Genomic DNA, 18043 nt, shown 5'->3' on the forward strand with positions numbered 1-18043 from the left:
CTGCATGCTATGCATTGAGTTGCTGCCACAATTTGCATTAACACACTAATAAAGTGACAACTACAGTATTTCTAAATCCAATCATGTAAAGTCATAGAATCATAGAAAAGTATAACACAGTATGCACATTATTCTTTTGGCCCATCTAGTCTGTGCCAAACCACTTAAACTGCTCAGTCCCAGACCATAGCCTTCCATACCTCTCCCATCCATGTACCTATCCAAACTTCTCTCCAATATTGAAATCGAAATCACGCTGGTAGCTCGTGCCACTCTCACCACCCTCTGAGTGAAGTTGTTTTCCCTTAAACATGTGGAGGTAAACACAACCATTGCTGAAGACCATCCAGGTTCAACAGTGAGAAAAGGTATAATATCACCAAGGAAAACACAGGTTTAAATATACATACTTTCTGCATTTGGAGTTGGTGACTCCTTCAGGGTTGGCGTTGGCTCCTTTCTGCTCTTCTCTCCCTTCTTGCCTTCACGCACAGCTTCTTTGCTTTCATCTCCCAGATCTATAACCAGTTCATTGTCAGAATCAGAATCAGAGTCCAGTCCCAAACGCACTGTTGGAGAATCAGTCTCATCTTTATTTCCTAGTTTCTCCTTTGCTCCTTGATGGAGATTTTTAATCTTCTCAACATGTTCTTTGTCTGAATCACCATTTGCCTTTTCCTTCCCCAAAGCCTCATTTTTGGACACAACAGAACTTGGACTGGTCTCCTGTTTCACTTCACCATGAACTGTCAAATGTTTAGGTTTCTTTTTGACAAAAGGTGAATCCTTTTCACTCCTGATGCCTTCCTTCTCCTCTCTCTCTTCTTGTCCATTATTTAGTTTGGGTCCTTCATCACTGGCATATTCACTGTCAGAGGTATCTGATTTTTCTGAGTCTTCAGAGTCACTGTGCTCAGCTCCTGCATCGACATCTTCAGAAATTTCATTTATCCCTTGGGATAAGAACACATGGAATTTGAAACTGAACCAAACAGCACCCAGAGAATCATTAATGACACCTCAGATATAATTATTTGCTTCAAAATTGATGATAAAGATACAAAACTTGATAAACAGTAACATCATGAGAAAAGCCCTACAAGCACTGAGCACCTGTACATGAAACATTGCCATCAAAAAGCAGCATCCATCAAAGACCTTCATCACCTAGGCCATGCTCTTTTCTTGTTGTTGCCATCAGGTAGAAGTTACAAGTACCTCAGGACTTGCACAACCAGGTTCAAGAACAGTTACTACCCCTCAACCTTCAGGCTCTTGAACAAAAGGGGATAATTACACTCATTATATTTTTGTTCCCACAACCGAGAGTCTCACTTAAAGGAGTCTGTATCTTATTATTTCATACTCTGTACTTATTGCTATTTATTTATATTTGCATTTGCACAGTTTGTTGTTCATTGTTCCTGTTTAACAGTTACTGTTCTATAGATTTACTGAGTATGCCTGCATGGAAAAAAAACCTCAGTGTCGTATGTGGTGACATGCATGTACTCTGAACTTAGAAAACTAAATAATATTCTAACACAGGAATCCACTATCTCTATTACTGGTAGCATTTCCTTTTAACCAATGTAACGATATAATGTCCAATTTGTCAATACAAGCGAATGGAGCAAGAATCAATGTTGACAGATGATGCTTTAAAACTAAACACAAAAAATCATAGCAATTCAATCAAATTATCATTTTTTCTTTATTAGTAGGCTTTTTCATCAGTACTCCCTCCTCAAAGACATCATATACAGTAAATGTAAATCTCAACAAGGGTCATTGGATATTACCAAAATGCATACATTCAACTGATTCTTTAGGAAACGTTAGTAGAGTCCTTCCTCAAATCAATTAACAGTGCCTAGGGAAATTTGGACATTTTATTTTCTGAGATATAAGGCTTTATAACCTTGTCCTGTATTCCAAATGTAAAGTGTTATCATTGTGACACAGAGTGCTGAATGCAAAGCACAAAGACTTACAAGACTGTTATATTCAAGTTTTGCTAATGACTCCAGCATAACTAAACAAATAATCTTTATGATAATCAGAATACAAATACGGTAGATGAAAAGTTAAAAAGAAAATTAAACTGAATCAAATATCTTAATATCACATCTTAGACTTCAGCAGTTCCAGGTAAAGTGCTGGTTTCCCAACTAAATCCTAATACAAACCTCTACCTCAGAGCTTCTCTTCAATACATAAACTTCATTAGTTCCTATCCAGCATGTTGATTTGACTGTTCATTAAAGTGCTTCTCTTGAACTTCACAGTAGGTATAGGGAAACACTTTTGTCTCTCAAACATATCATACCCCAGATGATCAAACAGATTAAAAAAGGCAAAATGCCAATTCTCCTAAAATCATAAACAATAACAAAGTTTGGAGAGAAATATCTTTAAAAACATATCCTCACCTAACTGTGCTTTACAACTTTCTATGGTCTTGTCAAGATTAAGCAGGAAGCTGCTCCGAACTGGTTGTTTTTTGGGTGAAGTGAGGAGCACAGGAGCTGACTGTACCACAGATTCACTTAGCTCTTTTAGATCCATCTCTGCTTTACTGCGATCTATTAAGTGAGAAAGCAGAAATCAATTACATGAGATCAGCCTGCTGGACACAATGTGAAAAGACAGAGATAACCCAGAACCCAGGGCTCATTCTGGAGTGCTGTGTTTAGAGATGAAAAGACAACAATTGACACCATGGCCCTTTGAAGCAGTAAATTGGTCAGAATATCAAGTTATTATTCTTTTAGGTCCAATATAGAGATGCTGTTGAAGACACAAAATAAGTAATAAAAGCAAAAACAACAAGTTTTCAATCGCGCCAAATGTCTGATACAGAAGACTTCAGGAAAAGCTCCCGACTCAATCATATAACCTCCAGTATACAATAAAAGATAAATAATTGGGACAGTGTGTTACTGGGAACTACTTTCAGTCATAAAAACAGAAATTTTTTTTAGATAAAGCATTATACTTTTATTTCTTTTTATTAATATCCCTCTCAAAGAATTTAATTCATTGCTCTAAAGTCTCTTCCCCTGGAAAATCTTGAAGAAGCAGCTACACACCAGCATACAATCCCAATGCATGCACATACTCTGCTCTCACCAAACCTCTTCATCTCACTGTAGGTTGATGAAAGATCCCACAAAGTCAATGGAAAAACATTTTGTGGTCACAACTAACCAAGGTTTAGGTTAAGGATGCTGCCCGTAGGAGGGGTTTTCAAAGTCCTTTCTGATTTAGCAGCAATGGGAGTGGAGGACTGAGGAGAGAAGGGTTTTGGGCTGCCCGACACACTGCCAGCTTGACTTGTCTTCACAGATCCAGGAGAAGCTGAAAGAGGAAACAAACTGGATCAATGTGGAGCTGTCAGAGAGTTTCAGGTTTTGAACACTGTAACCTGCATCACAACTGGGCAGGAAGTCAGGAGGAGGAGAAAGGTTTGTCATCCAAGACTCCGCACCGACCAAGACAGTGAGCGGAATTTTCCATCTCGCATACACAATGATGCATTCGGATCCTTGATTAAGATGCAATTAACTTTAAGGCAATTGACAACCCAGCAGACCAAAATGACTGTCCTCGCTACTTGAAAGTGATTCATTATATACTGGTATCATCCGCTTAATATCTCCAAAATATAGTACTTTCAATGGAAAGTACTATTCAAAACTCAAGGAACATTTTTTAAATAATTTTTTCCCCCACTTTGGTTTGGCTGCATAAATTCTCAGGAGTCTAATGACCCAGCATGAGTCATTTCAGCCTCCCAATGAAATTAAGTGAATACAGTCAGTCACCCACTCTCAGTTTATCTGAGGACTAGCACCATTATGATTCAGAACTTCCTCTATATTGTGATATCTTGAAAACGGAACTGAGTATCCTCAGTGCAGGACAACCTAAAAATTAACAAGAGTCTAAATATCTTCAGACAACTTACTGGGAAAGATATGGTATCCAAAGAAAGAGAATTATATCGAAAGAAATTCAATAAAATTACTAAATACAAGTCTTGAAGGATTCATAGAAGTTTAACCACTCCAATAGATTCCTTTCACATACCTTCATGAAAAAATGTTGCTGTCTTACTGCTTTTGCCTCCTGCTCCATCACGTGCTGCCCCAACATTTCTTTTGAAAACAGTTGTTAAAATTAGGGTATATCATACCTGTGCTCCGGTCAATGAAGTCCATGGACTCCTCACTTGCACTAAAGTGACTGGAAGTTGCTTTCATGTTCTTCTCTGCAGGTTCAGTTTCTAGGTCAGAACCGGTGTGCACCGAAGAGTTGGTGCTCATTGGCGAGCGGGGCGTGTCCGTGAGTGAAATTCTCTGACTTGGACCACCAATTAATATGGGCTTGCTGAGAACTATTTTTGGAGATGCTGTCATATCAAAGTTTAGTTTGATTTTCTCATATTTATCAGGCTTAGCAGTTCCTGCTGCTGGGTTCTGGGGATCCTTCAGCATCTGGAATTGGCTGTTGGGAGTGTATGGTGACCGAAAAGGTGCATAATTGAATGTTCCAAACTTTTTACGAATGTTCTCCACATATACTTCCATTTCTTGCATTGCACTGTTGAAGATGCTTTTAGTCTTTTTTACAGAAAAGGGAATTTCTCTGGACATGAGGTAGCAGTTATTTATTGGAACCCAAGCTCTGTGTATAGTAGAAATATATTCAATTAATACATTAGATTAACTAGCTAATATTTTTTCTCATCATCTAGGCATCAAAATGATTTTTAAAAATTTATTTATGAAAGCACGCCAGCCCTTTCCCAGTTGAGGAGCAGAACATGCTTTGATTTAAAGAGCAGAATGCACAGAAAAAAGTTAATATATTTTATCAGTTTCTCTTCCTCACTTGAAGCTTTTTTCAATAATCACGCTTGTAGGCCACTGCAATGCATCCCAGTATGGCAATGGTGGTTAGTCCAACCCTATGTCCCCATTGTGGCAGGTGGAAGCAGGTAATGCCAGCCAACAGGGCTCTGGTGAAGCTGTATAAGCCAATATTCTGTACAACGGATACAATAAATTACAGAAACAGTGATGAACTCCAACCATACCATTGACTTTGGACGATGGAGACAGGGTATCATCAATGGCCTTTGCTCCACTGGGAGCTAAATGCCCAAGAAGAAGAATTGTGTGGAGTTATTAAGATGATTGAATAAACTAGAAACAATGCAAAAGATGCCTGATAGCAACCAATCCCCTCCTGCTATGTTATAATGCTGCCATGATTCCAAGAACTTAAGGGTTATTTTCATTGGAATGAAGGAGGATGAGGGGCAACTCGATAGAGGAATATAAGATTACAAGAGGACATCCAACAACTTTTCAATAGCTAATAGCAGAGGACATTTTTTTTTAAACGGTGAGTAAAGTATAAGGGAGAAGTCAGAGGACTCTTTTACACAGTAAGTGCCTGGAATGCTCTTCTGGGGACTTCACATAATGCAGGGCAAAGCTACACACACGACTGGCATCCCATAGTCACCTGAGTGATTCCTTCTCTCAACCAGCAAGTTCACAGTGGCTACAGTTTGTACCTTCCACATAATGTACTGCAGTTACTTGCCCAGGCTCCTCGAAACCCTTCAACCTCTATAAGCAATAAGGGTCACAGCAGCAGGATCACAAGAACACCACCACTTGCATTTTCCCCTTCAGGTCACGGCACCCTAATCTCAAAACATATTGCTGACCCTTCACCAGAGCTGGTTCCAAATCCAGAGCTTCCTAACCAACACTACTAAGAATGGATGCTTTAAGAAAATCAATCTTTAATTTAGATGTTCATGACAGACCGTATTATTTCTTTAACAATTAAAAATGGATTGGTATCCTGATCATTCTGTTCTCAAGATACAAATTCATGCTATAGTTCTGAGCTCATTACTGAAGGAGACAACTTCTGTATATTTCTACTAGATCATACAATACAAGTTAATGAAAAGCACAAAGGATGCCATGGACCTCTGGCAAAGCGCAATCAAAACTGCAAAATTATTTTCTCTAATGGACTATACATTTAAAAATATTAACAGCCACCTTAATATTTTCACATCAAATCTCTCTGTTCAACTGCCTGATTTAATTACCTTTGAAATGCACACTGATTCAAGAGAATATTAGAAACGATCTTCCATACATTACAAAGTAATTCACCTGTCATGCTGGCCAAAGAAACGTGCATCGACCTGTCCGTCCTTGTCCCGCAGTGCTTTTGCCGGCCAAAATGGAAAGCCTTTAAGCTTTGCCCAGACAAGTGGATGGGGATTACTCTGCAAAACAAAATACAAATATGTTTGGGTCGGAAGACAGGTAAATCTATAATTTTACAATACAAGAACTCTTTCAAGATTGCTGCAATGCTAAATGCAAAAATAAAGTAGAACCTAAAGACTTGACTGTGGAGGCCCAAATCTCTACATATATTTAAGGCAGGGGTTGATAGATTCTTGATTAGTCTGGGCACAAAGGGATATGAGCAGAAGGCAGGAGATTGGGACTGAGAGGAAATTGGATTAGCCATGATGAAACAGCGGTGCAGACTTGATGGGCCAAATGGCCCAATTCTGCTTTTATACCTTATGGTTTTATAAAGAGCTACACATGTTCAGAGGAACTTCTTTAGCCAGAGCGTGCTGAATCTGTGGAATTCACTGCCACAGACAGCTGTGGAGGCCAAGTCATTGGGTTATATTTAAAGCAGAGGTTGATGGGTTAGTGATGTGTAAGGGTGTCAAAGGTTACGGGGAGAAAACAAGTCGATGGGATTGAGAGGGATAATTCTGCTCCTATGTCATATGATCTAATACAAACAATTCCAAACAAAAAGAGTGGAACCCACATCTAATAAATAACAGTATAAACACAAATCTTCAGTGGAGTATGCTGCAGACAACAGACACAGTAACTATTTGAAGGGACTACACAACCGGAACACTTGGCAGTTATTTATAGCATCCTGATACCTGGTAACATTTTGCCAGCTTTTCCCCAGAGTTAGGAGCTGTGGTTTGCAACCTAAATTACTACACTGAAACAACCAGAGCCTCCCTGTGGAGACTGAAAATTAAGAGAAACCAGCTTAACTTTGTCTCAAAAGTATTACTCGTTAGAAATCATTCATAAAACTTGCCACAGTACTTGTTTTCAACAAGTTATTTGGGGAGATTAGAAATCTATTTCAAAAATTTAACAGGTGTGGCTGGAAGACATACAACTTCAGGGTGCAGAGTCGTGTACGAGTCGGTTCCTCACAGTGGGAGACTGAAACACCAAGTGTGCACTGCTGATGGAAGGCCCCTACACTCGAGCAATTTCTCTCTCCCACCCTCGATGATGAGACAGAGTTGGTGGGCTTGCAGAAATGATGCTGAAGATTGTAACATCCAAACCACTGCTGGTCTCCCCTCTCATAAAGCAGGAGCAATATCACTCTCTCCCTTGTTAGTGACAGAAAGCCGGCCTGAGATGTCAGTGTTCGGATGGACAGTAATTTTTGATGGACTCTAGATCATTGTCTCTTTGGGGGCTTTGCTATTGCTGCATGGTGGGTGGTGGAGGGTTAATGCTTTTGCTACTGCCTGTGCATAGGAGGGGGAGAGGGGGTTTTGGGGTTCTAACATTTTCTGTCATTCACTCATTTTTTTTTCCTGTTTTGTGGATGTCTGCGAAGAGTAAGAATTTCAGGTTGTATTCTTTATATATGCCCTGATAGTAAATTAAATCATTTGAAACTATACCACAAGTCTTTATAATTTTTTCCCTTCAAAGGTAAGACAGTAGAGATGCGCCAAAAATATGAATGTGTTTGGTGAAAAATAACATATGTTAAAAGTGATTGATTACCTTTCAAGAGCAGGCCTATTCCACCAGACTGAACACTTGATGAAAGATTGAAAAGATGAATGAAAGATAGCATCATAGAGGAAATAAACTATTCTTCATGGACAAATGGAGGATACAACTAGGAAATTCACAATCATTGAACAGGATTAGGAACTTTATTGCTGACCCACAGCAGAATTTTAGAGGGTAAGTTCATAAAAATGATATATGAACTTGGAGCAACATTCACTTTTATGAATATTCTCAATACCCAATGAAAAAGCATGATGGATGGTTTTAGCAGTATTTTATTGAAATGTTTAAATGCCCTATCCTTCCCTTCATCAACCATCCACTACACACCAATACCGCATCTGGCACTGATGAAATAATTTTTCTCAAAGACAGATTTCTGAGTGAGAGTGCAATGACTTGGAATAGCCATGTATGGATTCTGGAAAGAATGATTGAAAGGATTTTCTGTTGCTACTAGTTACACCATAACCCCAATCAAAATTTATAAAAGCCCAAGAGATACATGCATAATTAAAGAGACCATTGGCAACAATTTATTATATTCTCAAGGAAAAAAGATAATTGTTCTTGAAAGCAACCATTGCAAAATTAAACAGACATTGGGTAAGTCTTTCTGATATATTGGAGGATAACTGCAGCATATCATACAAACCAGTATTATTATTCAGCTGAGCCCGTGATGAACTACATCCTTTGATGCCACGAGGTAAATTTGTTTATCATCCTGGATCAATTAAGGCCAAATGTTCTTTAACAAATTAGCAGGTCAATTAGAGGTCAGATTGGTTTAAAATTAGAATCCTTAAGTCAATTAGAAAGCATTTTACGCTGCTGGCAAATTTTTCCACCAGGTTCTGGATTCGATTGTCTTGCTTCTTTCATTGCTAATTGAGCGTAAACACACTGATCTGATGGCCGAGATAAAATTCAACATTTAAAAATCCGAAAGGTGGCTAACACTAAAGGCGATAATAAAGATCCAAATTAACCAAAAACAAAGTTGAGCTGAAGTCCAAGTATTTGTATTTAGTACACAAGCAGTTATTTGATTCAATTAGTACTTTGATGTTTACAGTTTACAGAACACCTGAACTTACACATGGCTCACAAAACCAGTTGTCTCTCTTTTGACATGCAGCCAAATAGCATTCTGGACAAACTTCAATTTCATTCATCTAAGAAGAGAAAAATATTAGCTTGAAACAACATACTTTCTTCAGTATAACAAAACATCAACAAAAAAAAAATCAACAGTGAACCTTGAAAAAAGTAAATAAAAGTATCTGACAGAAGAAAGGAGAAAAGACAGATTCTTATGAAAAATTTTATGAGAAAGTTAAGAGTTTTTCCTCTTTCAGTGATCCAAATGGTTTGTTTAACATTGTGCTGCTATTTCATCATCACAAGCTTGATCCAAAGTAAATGGCCTTCTGTACAGACCTAATAAATCCAATAAAATCAGTTTAACAATAAAATACAATACTCTTCCTTGCCAATACTTACTTCATGCTCACAGATCTTTATGATCACTTTAGCTGTAGCTGTTAATTTGTGATTGGCTGCAACACAAAAATCTATTATTTATTTTAAAAACAGAACACAGTGCAATATTAACATCTCATTTAATACAATGTAGCTAATAACTGCACTGTTACACATTTCTGATTCACTCTGCATCTGCTTGACAAAGTTGGAATTTTCTCTAAGCCAAAAGAGAAGATGATGTAATAAAATCAGGATGAGCACAGGCTGTATTTACATTTCCAATACAAGATTTAAAGTGTTGCTGTGTCAAAAATAAAGCCTTTCAGCTGAAATGGAACCCATTTTGACTCATCCAGATAAATATAAAAGACCCCTACATACATGTTGCAATGGTAGTTAATAACTCATTAGCCTATGTGACATCACTCGTTGATTAGTTCAGGTATACAAGCCATAATTTAATCCTTAACCCTCCGCTTGGATAACAACAGCACAGTATGATTAATTTAAACCCAACAAAGGAAAAAACATTTCCATTCAATCACTACCAGCAACCTCTGCTTCAAATTGCATGAATGCATGCATTCACGAATGTGCTGGTATTGGAACAGGCCCAGAGGAAGTTCACAAGAATGGTCCAGAGAATGAAAGGTTTAACGTACAAAAAGCTTTTGATAGCTCTGAGCCTGTACTCATTGGAGTATAGAAGAATGAGAGGGGAAGCTCATTGAAAACTTTGGAATATTGAAAGGCCTAGATGGAATGGACTTGAGAGGATGTTTCCTATAGTGTAGGAGTCCAGGACCAGAGGGCATAGCCTCAGTATAGAAGGATATCATTTAGAACAGAGATGAGGAAGAATCTCTTTAGTCAGAAGGTAGTGAATCTGTGGAATTCCTTCCCATAGACAGCTTTGGAGGCCAAGACATTGGGTATATTTAAAGCAAGCATTGTTAGGTTCTTGATTGGTAAGGGTATCAGAAGTTATAGGGAGAATGGGTTGAGAGAGATAGTAAACCAGCCATGATAGAATGTCAGAGCAGACTCTACAGGCTGAATGACCTAATTCTGCTCCTATATGTTATGGTCTTATTTTGTCAAGGACAAGATTTGATAGAAAGTTATCAATTTTATCATTCTTCAACTAAATCTCAGTTCTCGCTATTTTCTATTGATGTTGAGAACATCAATGTGGTGAGGACATCGCTGTGTTGAGTATCTATAAGTATCTGGAGATGCACCGGGAAGACAGACTTAAATGGAGCACCAACACAGAGGCTGTATACAAGAAGGGTCAGATTCGCCTCTACTTCCTGAGGAGACTGAGGTCCTTTGGAGTATGTAGGCTTCTCCTTCACTTGTTCTACCAATCTGTTGTCATTGGTACTATCTTCTATGTAGTGGGGTACTAGGGCAATGGCATTAACACGGGTGATGCCAACAGGCTCAATAAACTGATTAGAAAGGCTGGCTCTGTTATAGGAGTCAAACTGGACACACTGGAGACTGTGGTAGAACAAAGGACCCTACAGAAAATCCTGGCAATTCTGCACAATGTTTCTCACCCTCTGCATGCCACCTTGGCTGAACAGAGGAGCACTTTTAATAATAGACTAAGATGACTGTACTACTCCAAAGAGCGCTATATGAGGTCATTCTTACCCTCGGCCATTAGGCTCTACAATGAGTCAACCCATAGCCAGGGCAGTGATGACCCACCTGGACCAGATGGAGTACATCCCAGAGTCCTGAGAGAGGTTGCTGAAAAGATAACAGATGCATTAGTTATGATCTTTCAACAATCACTTGATTCTGGCATGGTCCTGGAGGACGGAAAATTGCAAATGTCACTCCACTCTTTAAGAAGGAAGGAAGGCAAAAGAATGGAAATGATAGACCAGTTAGCTTAACCTCAGTGGTTGTGGAAGTTTTGGAGTCCATTATTAAGGCTGAGGTTTCGTGGTACTTGGAGCCAATGATAAAATAAGTCAAGGTGGCTAGCATGGTTTCTGTAAAGGGAAATCTTGCCTGACAAATCTGTTAAGAGATTCTTTAAGTAACAAGCAAGGTGGACAAAGAAGAGGCAGTGGATGTCATTTACTTGGATTTTCAGAAGACAGTTGATAGGTGCCACACATGAGACTGCTTAACAAGATAAATCCTACTGCATTACAGAAAAAATACTGGCATGGATAGAGCCATTCATGGATAGAGACTCATGGTGTTTCTCAGGGGTCAGTATTGGGACCGCTACTTTCACATTGTTTGTGAATGATTTGGATAACGGAATCGATGGCTTTATGGGAACGTTTGCAAATGATACAAAGACAGTTGGAGGGCTAGGTAGTGCTGAGGAAGCAATGCAATTGTAGCAGGACTTAGAAAAATTGGAAGAATGGGCAAAAAAGTGGCAGATGGAATACAGTGTTAGGAAATGTACGATAATGCATTTTGGTAAAAAGAATAATAGTGCAGACTATTATTTAAATGGGGAGAAAATTCAAACATCAGAGGTGCAAAGTGACTTGGGAGTCCTTGTGCAAGACTCCCAGAAGATAAATTCACAGGTTGAGTCTGTGGTAAAGAAGGCAAAGACAATGTTGGCATTTATTTCTAGGGAATAGAATACAAAAACAAGGAGATAATGCTGAGACTTTATAAGACACTTGTCTTAGGTCAGATTGGGAACAAGAATTGGGTTCTATTATTTCCGTGGATGACTGGGGGCAGATTTTACAATTAGTCAATACTTCCTCTATCTATGCCAAACATTCCCTAATTCAATTTAAAGTTGTTCATAGAGCACATATGTCCAAAGATAAATTAGCTTGTTTTTATTCTCATATTAATCCTTTTTGTGATAGATGTCCGGGGCAGATAGCCTCTTTAACTCATATGTTTTGGTCTTGTCCTACTCTGGAAACTTTTTGGAGAGACATTTTTAATATTATCTCAAAGGTATTGAATATAGATATCTCTCCTCATCCTATTACTGCTATCTTTGGATTACCTAAAATTTCCAGTAATCTTTCCCCTTCAGCCCATAGAATGATTGCATTTCTTACTTTAATGGCGAAAAGATGTATCTTACAACATTGGCGAGAGCCTAATGCTCCAACTACCTTTTTTTGGTTTTCCCAGACGATATTATGCTTAAATTTGGAGAAAATTAGAAGTAATCTTTATGATTCCTCACTTAAATTTGAACAGACCTGGAGATCTTTTATTCAATATTTTCATTTAATGTAATTTTTTTTCTCTTTTGTTCCATATTTATATTCCCTTCTTGCCTTTTTTTTAAAACTGTTTTTAATGGAGGTCAGGTTTGAGGACGTGATTTTAAGTTCTTTAACTCTACCTGTTTCCAAGTTAGCCCATTGCTTTGCTTTGCTTTTAGTTTAGTTGCACGGTGGGTTTTTTTTTGGGGGGGTCTTTTTTCCTTTTCTCTATTGAGATATATATATAAAAATTAGTATACTATTATTTTACCCTATTATTTTATGTTTAAATTGCACTGTTTGTATCAATTTTTTCTTCTGTATTAATATCTCCTGTAATTTCTAACAGTGTATTAGTGCCTTTATGGTTTACCCTTTGTATACTTATTCAATAAAAAGATTTAAAAAGAAAAAGAAAGAAGACACTTGTCAGGCCACACTTGCAGTACTGTCAACAGATTTGGACCCCTTATCTCAGAAAGGATGTGTTGTCATTGGAGAGAGTCCAGGTGGTTCTCGAGGATGATTCTGGGAATGAAGAGATTAACATGTGAGGTGCATTTGGCAGCTTTGGGCCTGTACTCACTGGAATTTAGAAGAATGCGGAGTAGGATCTCATTGAAACCTACCGAACGTTGGAAGAACTAGATAAGGTGGATGTGTAGAGGATGTTTACTAGGGTGGGTGTATTTGGAACTAGAGGGGACAACCTTTTAGAACAGAAGTAAGCAGAAATCCTTTTTAGACAGAGAGTAGTAAATCTGTGGACTGCTCTACAATGGAGGCCAAGTCCATGGGTATATTTAAGTCAGAAGTTGATGGTTTCCTAATTAGTCAGGATATCAAAGGATATGGCGAGAAGGCAGGTGTATGGGGTTGAGTGGGATCCGGGATCAGCCATGATGGAATGGCAGAGCAGACTCAATGGGCTGAATGGTTTAATTTTGCTCCTATGTCTTAATGGATCACTTCCTGTTAGACTGTCTGAGGTAAGTTATTTTTTAACCTGCTTACTTCTCTTCTAATATTTGTATATCTTTGCACTTTAATGATACTGTGAAACAGTAAGTTCACTTGGGATAAAGATCTATCTAAAGCTCATCATTAATCGGCCTGGAGAAAACAATAGTTTGCTTTCTTTTTGAACTGCTGCAGCTTGTGTGCCGAAGGTACTCCCAAAAGGTGTGTGGGAAGGAAATTCCAGGATCTTGACTCTGTTCCAATGAAGGAATGGTAATATACTCTATATCCAAGCCAGGCTGTAGAAGAATTCCAAGTATTTCCCCAGTCACTCATTTCCCTTGCCCTTCCATGTGGTGAAAGCCAGAGGTTTAAAGCCGTGGCCAAAAGAAACTGCAGTTCACCCAGCAGAGCATATTTACCAGATGATGGTAGAAATTGATTTTTTAAGACAATAATTCACAATGCTTCCATCATTTTGCTGATAATTCACCATAAAGTAATGGGGAAATTTTTGGTAATGTCAGGCCAGTTCCATGATGCTGTGTCTTTTAGTTGCACTGGAACAGTTTAGCCAAAGACACAGCAAGTTCAAGAAAATGTCTTCGTAACTACTGCCAGGAGATTGTCAGACCTATATTCTTTGTCGTGTCCAATACACTCAGCCACTTGCTGAAGTCAAAGTGAACAAGTCAAGTTGGCTTATGTCTTGCACCTGTGCCTTTACGAGGAAGCCTACTGTCAAAGCTCAGATAACTAATTTGAAGTATCAAAAGGCACAGAGTCAATTCAGCAGTTAATGACAGAGAATTGTAAGAGAAAAAAAGATTATTTTTCAGCTCCTCTGCTATCTCGATGAGAAACAGAACAATTTTTAAACGTGTGAAATTCTGCTTCAATTCACATTCACAAACATGACATTTGTTGGTATCTCTTCGATCCTATTTCCAAGTATCACAGGCAAAACAAGCCAGCAATAGTCCTTCATCAACTCGGTGGCTAGATGTTCCAAATGTGCAGACAGTGTGTTTCAGTTGTGCAGAAAGCACAAAGGTTCAAAGGCTTAATCTTCAGTAGGCACCAAGGCAGCAGACATCAGAGAAAACAAAAGACCTTTCCTGATGAAGGGTCTCCGCCTGAAACATTTGGCTCTTTATTCCTCTCCAAGGATGCTACCTGGCCGGTTGAGTTCCTCCAGCATTTTGTGTGTGTTCTCTGGATTTCCAGCATCTGCAGAATCTCTTGTGTTCTGTTACTCTATTAATAGCGTCACTATTCATTAGCAATGGACAAAAAGTGAATGGGAGAAATTTGACACAGAAAGTGGTCTCACATTCTGAAACTTTAGCTAGATTACATTCACAACAAGTATGGTTTGTTCTTTGATATCCTCCACTGTTGGACAGTCTCGAATTATTTACCAGGTGCTGTTGATACAAACAAGGTTGTAGAAGACTATTCACCATACTTCTTCTGTTAAAAGAAGTAATTGCACCCCATAGGCATGCATTATGAGTTTGGTAATGCAACTGGAGGCAGCATGCTCAAGCAAACACAAGTGCAGAAGAGGAGAATATTTAACTAAAAAAAAAAATTACTTTTTCCAGAACTTGTGCTTTGTAAGAATTATAAATAGTGGCCAGTGTAAAATTTTTGTAGAAATCATCATCAGTGTTCTCTTGCACATTCATTGTTGAGTATCACTCAAGTACATCAGCTGACATTGAATGCAACATGTATAATCCTGGATTTTATTCTAATACACAGGATTAATAGAGAACAATTACGGTCCACTTCACATTCATTTAAATAGCTGTAGTTTAATTTTACATTCTACAATATGCTTCAACTGCTTACTTACATAAATTATTTACATTTTTCTGTAAAGAGTCAAATCTTTGACAGTCTTGGATTTCAATGTTATTGGAGATTTACTGCAGTTGATATTAAAAATAATATGATTGAATTATTTTAAATTAGTTCCAGTTCTATAATTTCAGCAAACATATAGAATCCAATCATTCCTTCACTATAAGTATCCACTAGAATGGGAGAATACAGGATAAAAATGTTAAAAAGTATATACTTCAAAATAACTATTGAGTATAAATGATATTTACCACCGTTATATATGATGCAGTTATGCAATATCCATTTAACATCAGCAAGGAAAGCCTCAGTGCAACCATACATCTTCTTTTTGACATTCTAAAAGAATAGAATAAGTCAATAGTATTGAATGCATGTGCAGAATTAGAATGACAACAACACTGAAGAACCCTCAAGGTCACAAAATGTAGTCGATCTTTAGTGAAAGCCAAGTTATTTAGTCTAAATGATTGAGTGGTTAATCAATAGACTTCAACTTTCCCAGTGTGTAACTTATGTACAAGAAGTCATTATGCTCTCATTGAACAGCCAAGCATTTACTAGAATTGTGTCAAAAGCACAATGAAACATTGTGTCCATGGTTCACTTTGGTATTGGCTGCTTGAACATTGTCACAGCATACAAGAAATAAAAATGAATTTCATTCGCATGAATCCTGTCCCAATTTAAACCTGATAACTTAATGCACTAATGGATTATTGGCAGGCAGTTTGCTGGGCATCGTTCTTAAATTCGAACACATATCTGCTATGTTAAAAAAAACTACATATATGAGCAAGGCTTTTAAATTACCCCCGGACAGCATTGATTTTTTTTTAAATTTTACGCATTTAGCAGAGTTTCTATGTCAAGAACAAGGGATATAAATAGTGAGGAATATTTTTAACATACAACATTCACTAAAGGCATTTTTCTTGTTTGTAATCACAGGTGTGGAGAGCAAAGGGATTTGCTAGAGGTTGATAAATCATTTAAAGAAGCACCACAGATTAACAGGGTCATAAAGTAACACAACAAGCCCATGAGAGGAGGGAGCAAGGTGGGGTCTTTTTCCAGAGAACAGAAATAAGAGGTTATTGTGTGCATTTCTATTCTTTGTATTTCAAAGGCCTGAGCAGTATTGAAATTGTTATGTTCATGAAACAATGGTCAGAATTCTGGAACTGAATTAAAATTCTACTGTAGTAAACAGAGAATTATAAATTCCAGTAATAGAAAAGAGAAATATCTAGTTAAGAACAAAAGAACACACGAAACAAGTATATGTAGGTATAAGCCAAGTGGCCACTGAAATTTGTTCTGATCAATAACATCATGGCTGCTCTAGTCCTAGCCACAGCCTTACTCACCTACCTATTTTTAAAGGTTTTAAGGTTTTTCCTTTTGCTCCAGATCGATGCTTCCAACTTTTATATCATGTATCACAGAGGAGACACGGGTAATGAAATCGAAAACATTGCTCAATTTCTACAATCATATGCAACTACAACAAACCCCAAATTGCTAACTTATAGTTAAAAAACTAAACATAAATAATCAAAGTGTTCAGAAATTTTGGTGCAATAAACAGGTGCAAAAAGGCAGCAAAAATATGATAGAAACTGTTCGGAAGATTTTCAACTCTCTTACACAAGACCTTTCCCAGAGCAGTTTCTGGCAGCAGCTACCAGAACAAATCAACCTTGTTATTACTGTAGCTGCAACTCCCAGCAAGAACTGCTCTCCATGGCAGCCGCAGCAGCTACTGAAAAGTCACTGGTCAGACTGCACTTGTGAGTAGTTTTGGGCCACTTATCCAGTAAGGGATGTGCTGGCATTGGAGAGGGACCAGAGGAGATTCACAAGAATTACTCTGGGAATCAAAGGTTTATAGCAATTGATGGCTCTGTACCTCTACTCGCTGGAGTTTAGAAGAATGAAGGGTGATCTCATTAAAATCTATCAATTATTGAAAGGTCTAGATAGAGTGGACATTTCCTACAATGGAGGAGTCCAGGACCAGAGGGCACAGCCTCAAAATTGAAGGACATCCCTTTAGAACAGAGATGAGGAGGAATTTCATTAGCCAGAGGGTGGTGCATCTGTGGAGTTCATTGCCAAGATGGCTGTGGAGGCCAAATCATTAGGTATATTTAAAGTGAAAGTTAATTAGCAAAGGTATCAAATGTTACAGTGAGAAGGCAAGAGAATGAGATTGAAAGGAATAATAAATCAGCCATGATGGAATAGTGGAGCAGACTCAATGGGCTGAATGGCCTAATTATGCTATGTCTTATAGTCTGCATAGAAGTGAAGAAATGTAGGGGAGGGTGTCAGGTCTTCATCCTGTAATCTGCTATCATGTATCCAGTACAGTGAGTGTCACCAGACAAAGGTCCCTCACACTGGCAGGGACTCCAACATCCGGCTGTGTGTGTGTACACTGTGTAGGGAGGCCAGAATAACTAACAGGACAACAGCAATGCTTCTTAATACGTATTTATATTCCGAGCACTACACTGAGGCTTGATAGAAAAACAATAGATCAATGTATAAAGTAAGGCGCTACACATCATGTCATTTTGCTAATCTCCTTTAGTG

The 18043-nt window shown here is 38.1% G+C and overlaps 1 protein-coding gene across 10 annotated transcripts in view; it reads right to left on the reverse strand.

The window, feature by feature from the left end:
- zmynd8 (zinc finger, MYND-type containing 8) overlaps nt 1-18043 on the reverse strand; it is a 102891-nt gene that overhangs the window by 27206 nt on the left and 57642 nt on the right. For 4 of the 10 annotated variants that reach the window (XM_072242678.1, XM_072242660.1, XM_072242686.1 and 1 more), the window contains 8 exons: nt 15694-15781; nt 9414-9484; nt 9008-9085; nt 6207-6322; nt 4199-4689; nt 3211-3360; nt 2433-2585; nt 411-953 (listed from right to left, as the gene is read on the reverse strand). In XM_072242678.1, the coding sequence (XP_072098779.1) occupies nt 411-953; nt 2433-2585; nt 3211-3360; nt 4199-4689; nt 6207-6322; nt 9008-9085; nt 9414-9484; nt 15694-15781 (1690 nt within the window). The remainder of the gene's footprint in view (nt 1-410; nt 954-2432; nt 2586-3210; nt 3361-4198; nt 4690-6206; nt 6323-9007; nt 9086-9413; nt 9485-15693; nt 15782-18043) is intronic. The other 6 variants (XM_072242670.1, XM_072242694.1, XM_072242726.1 and 3 more) reach the window with 4 other exon arrangements.

Source organism: Mobula birostris, chromosome 2 (genome assembly GCF_030028105.1).
Source record: "Mobula birostris isolate sMobBir1 chromosome 2, sMobBir1.hap1, whole genome shotgun sequence".
Lineage (NCBI taxonomy): Eukaryota > Metazoa > Chordata > Chondrichthyes > Myliobatiformes > Myliobatidae > Mobula > Mobula birostris.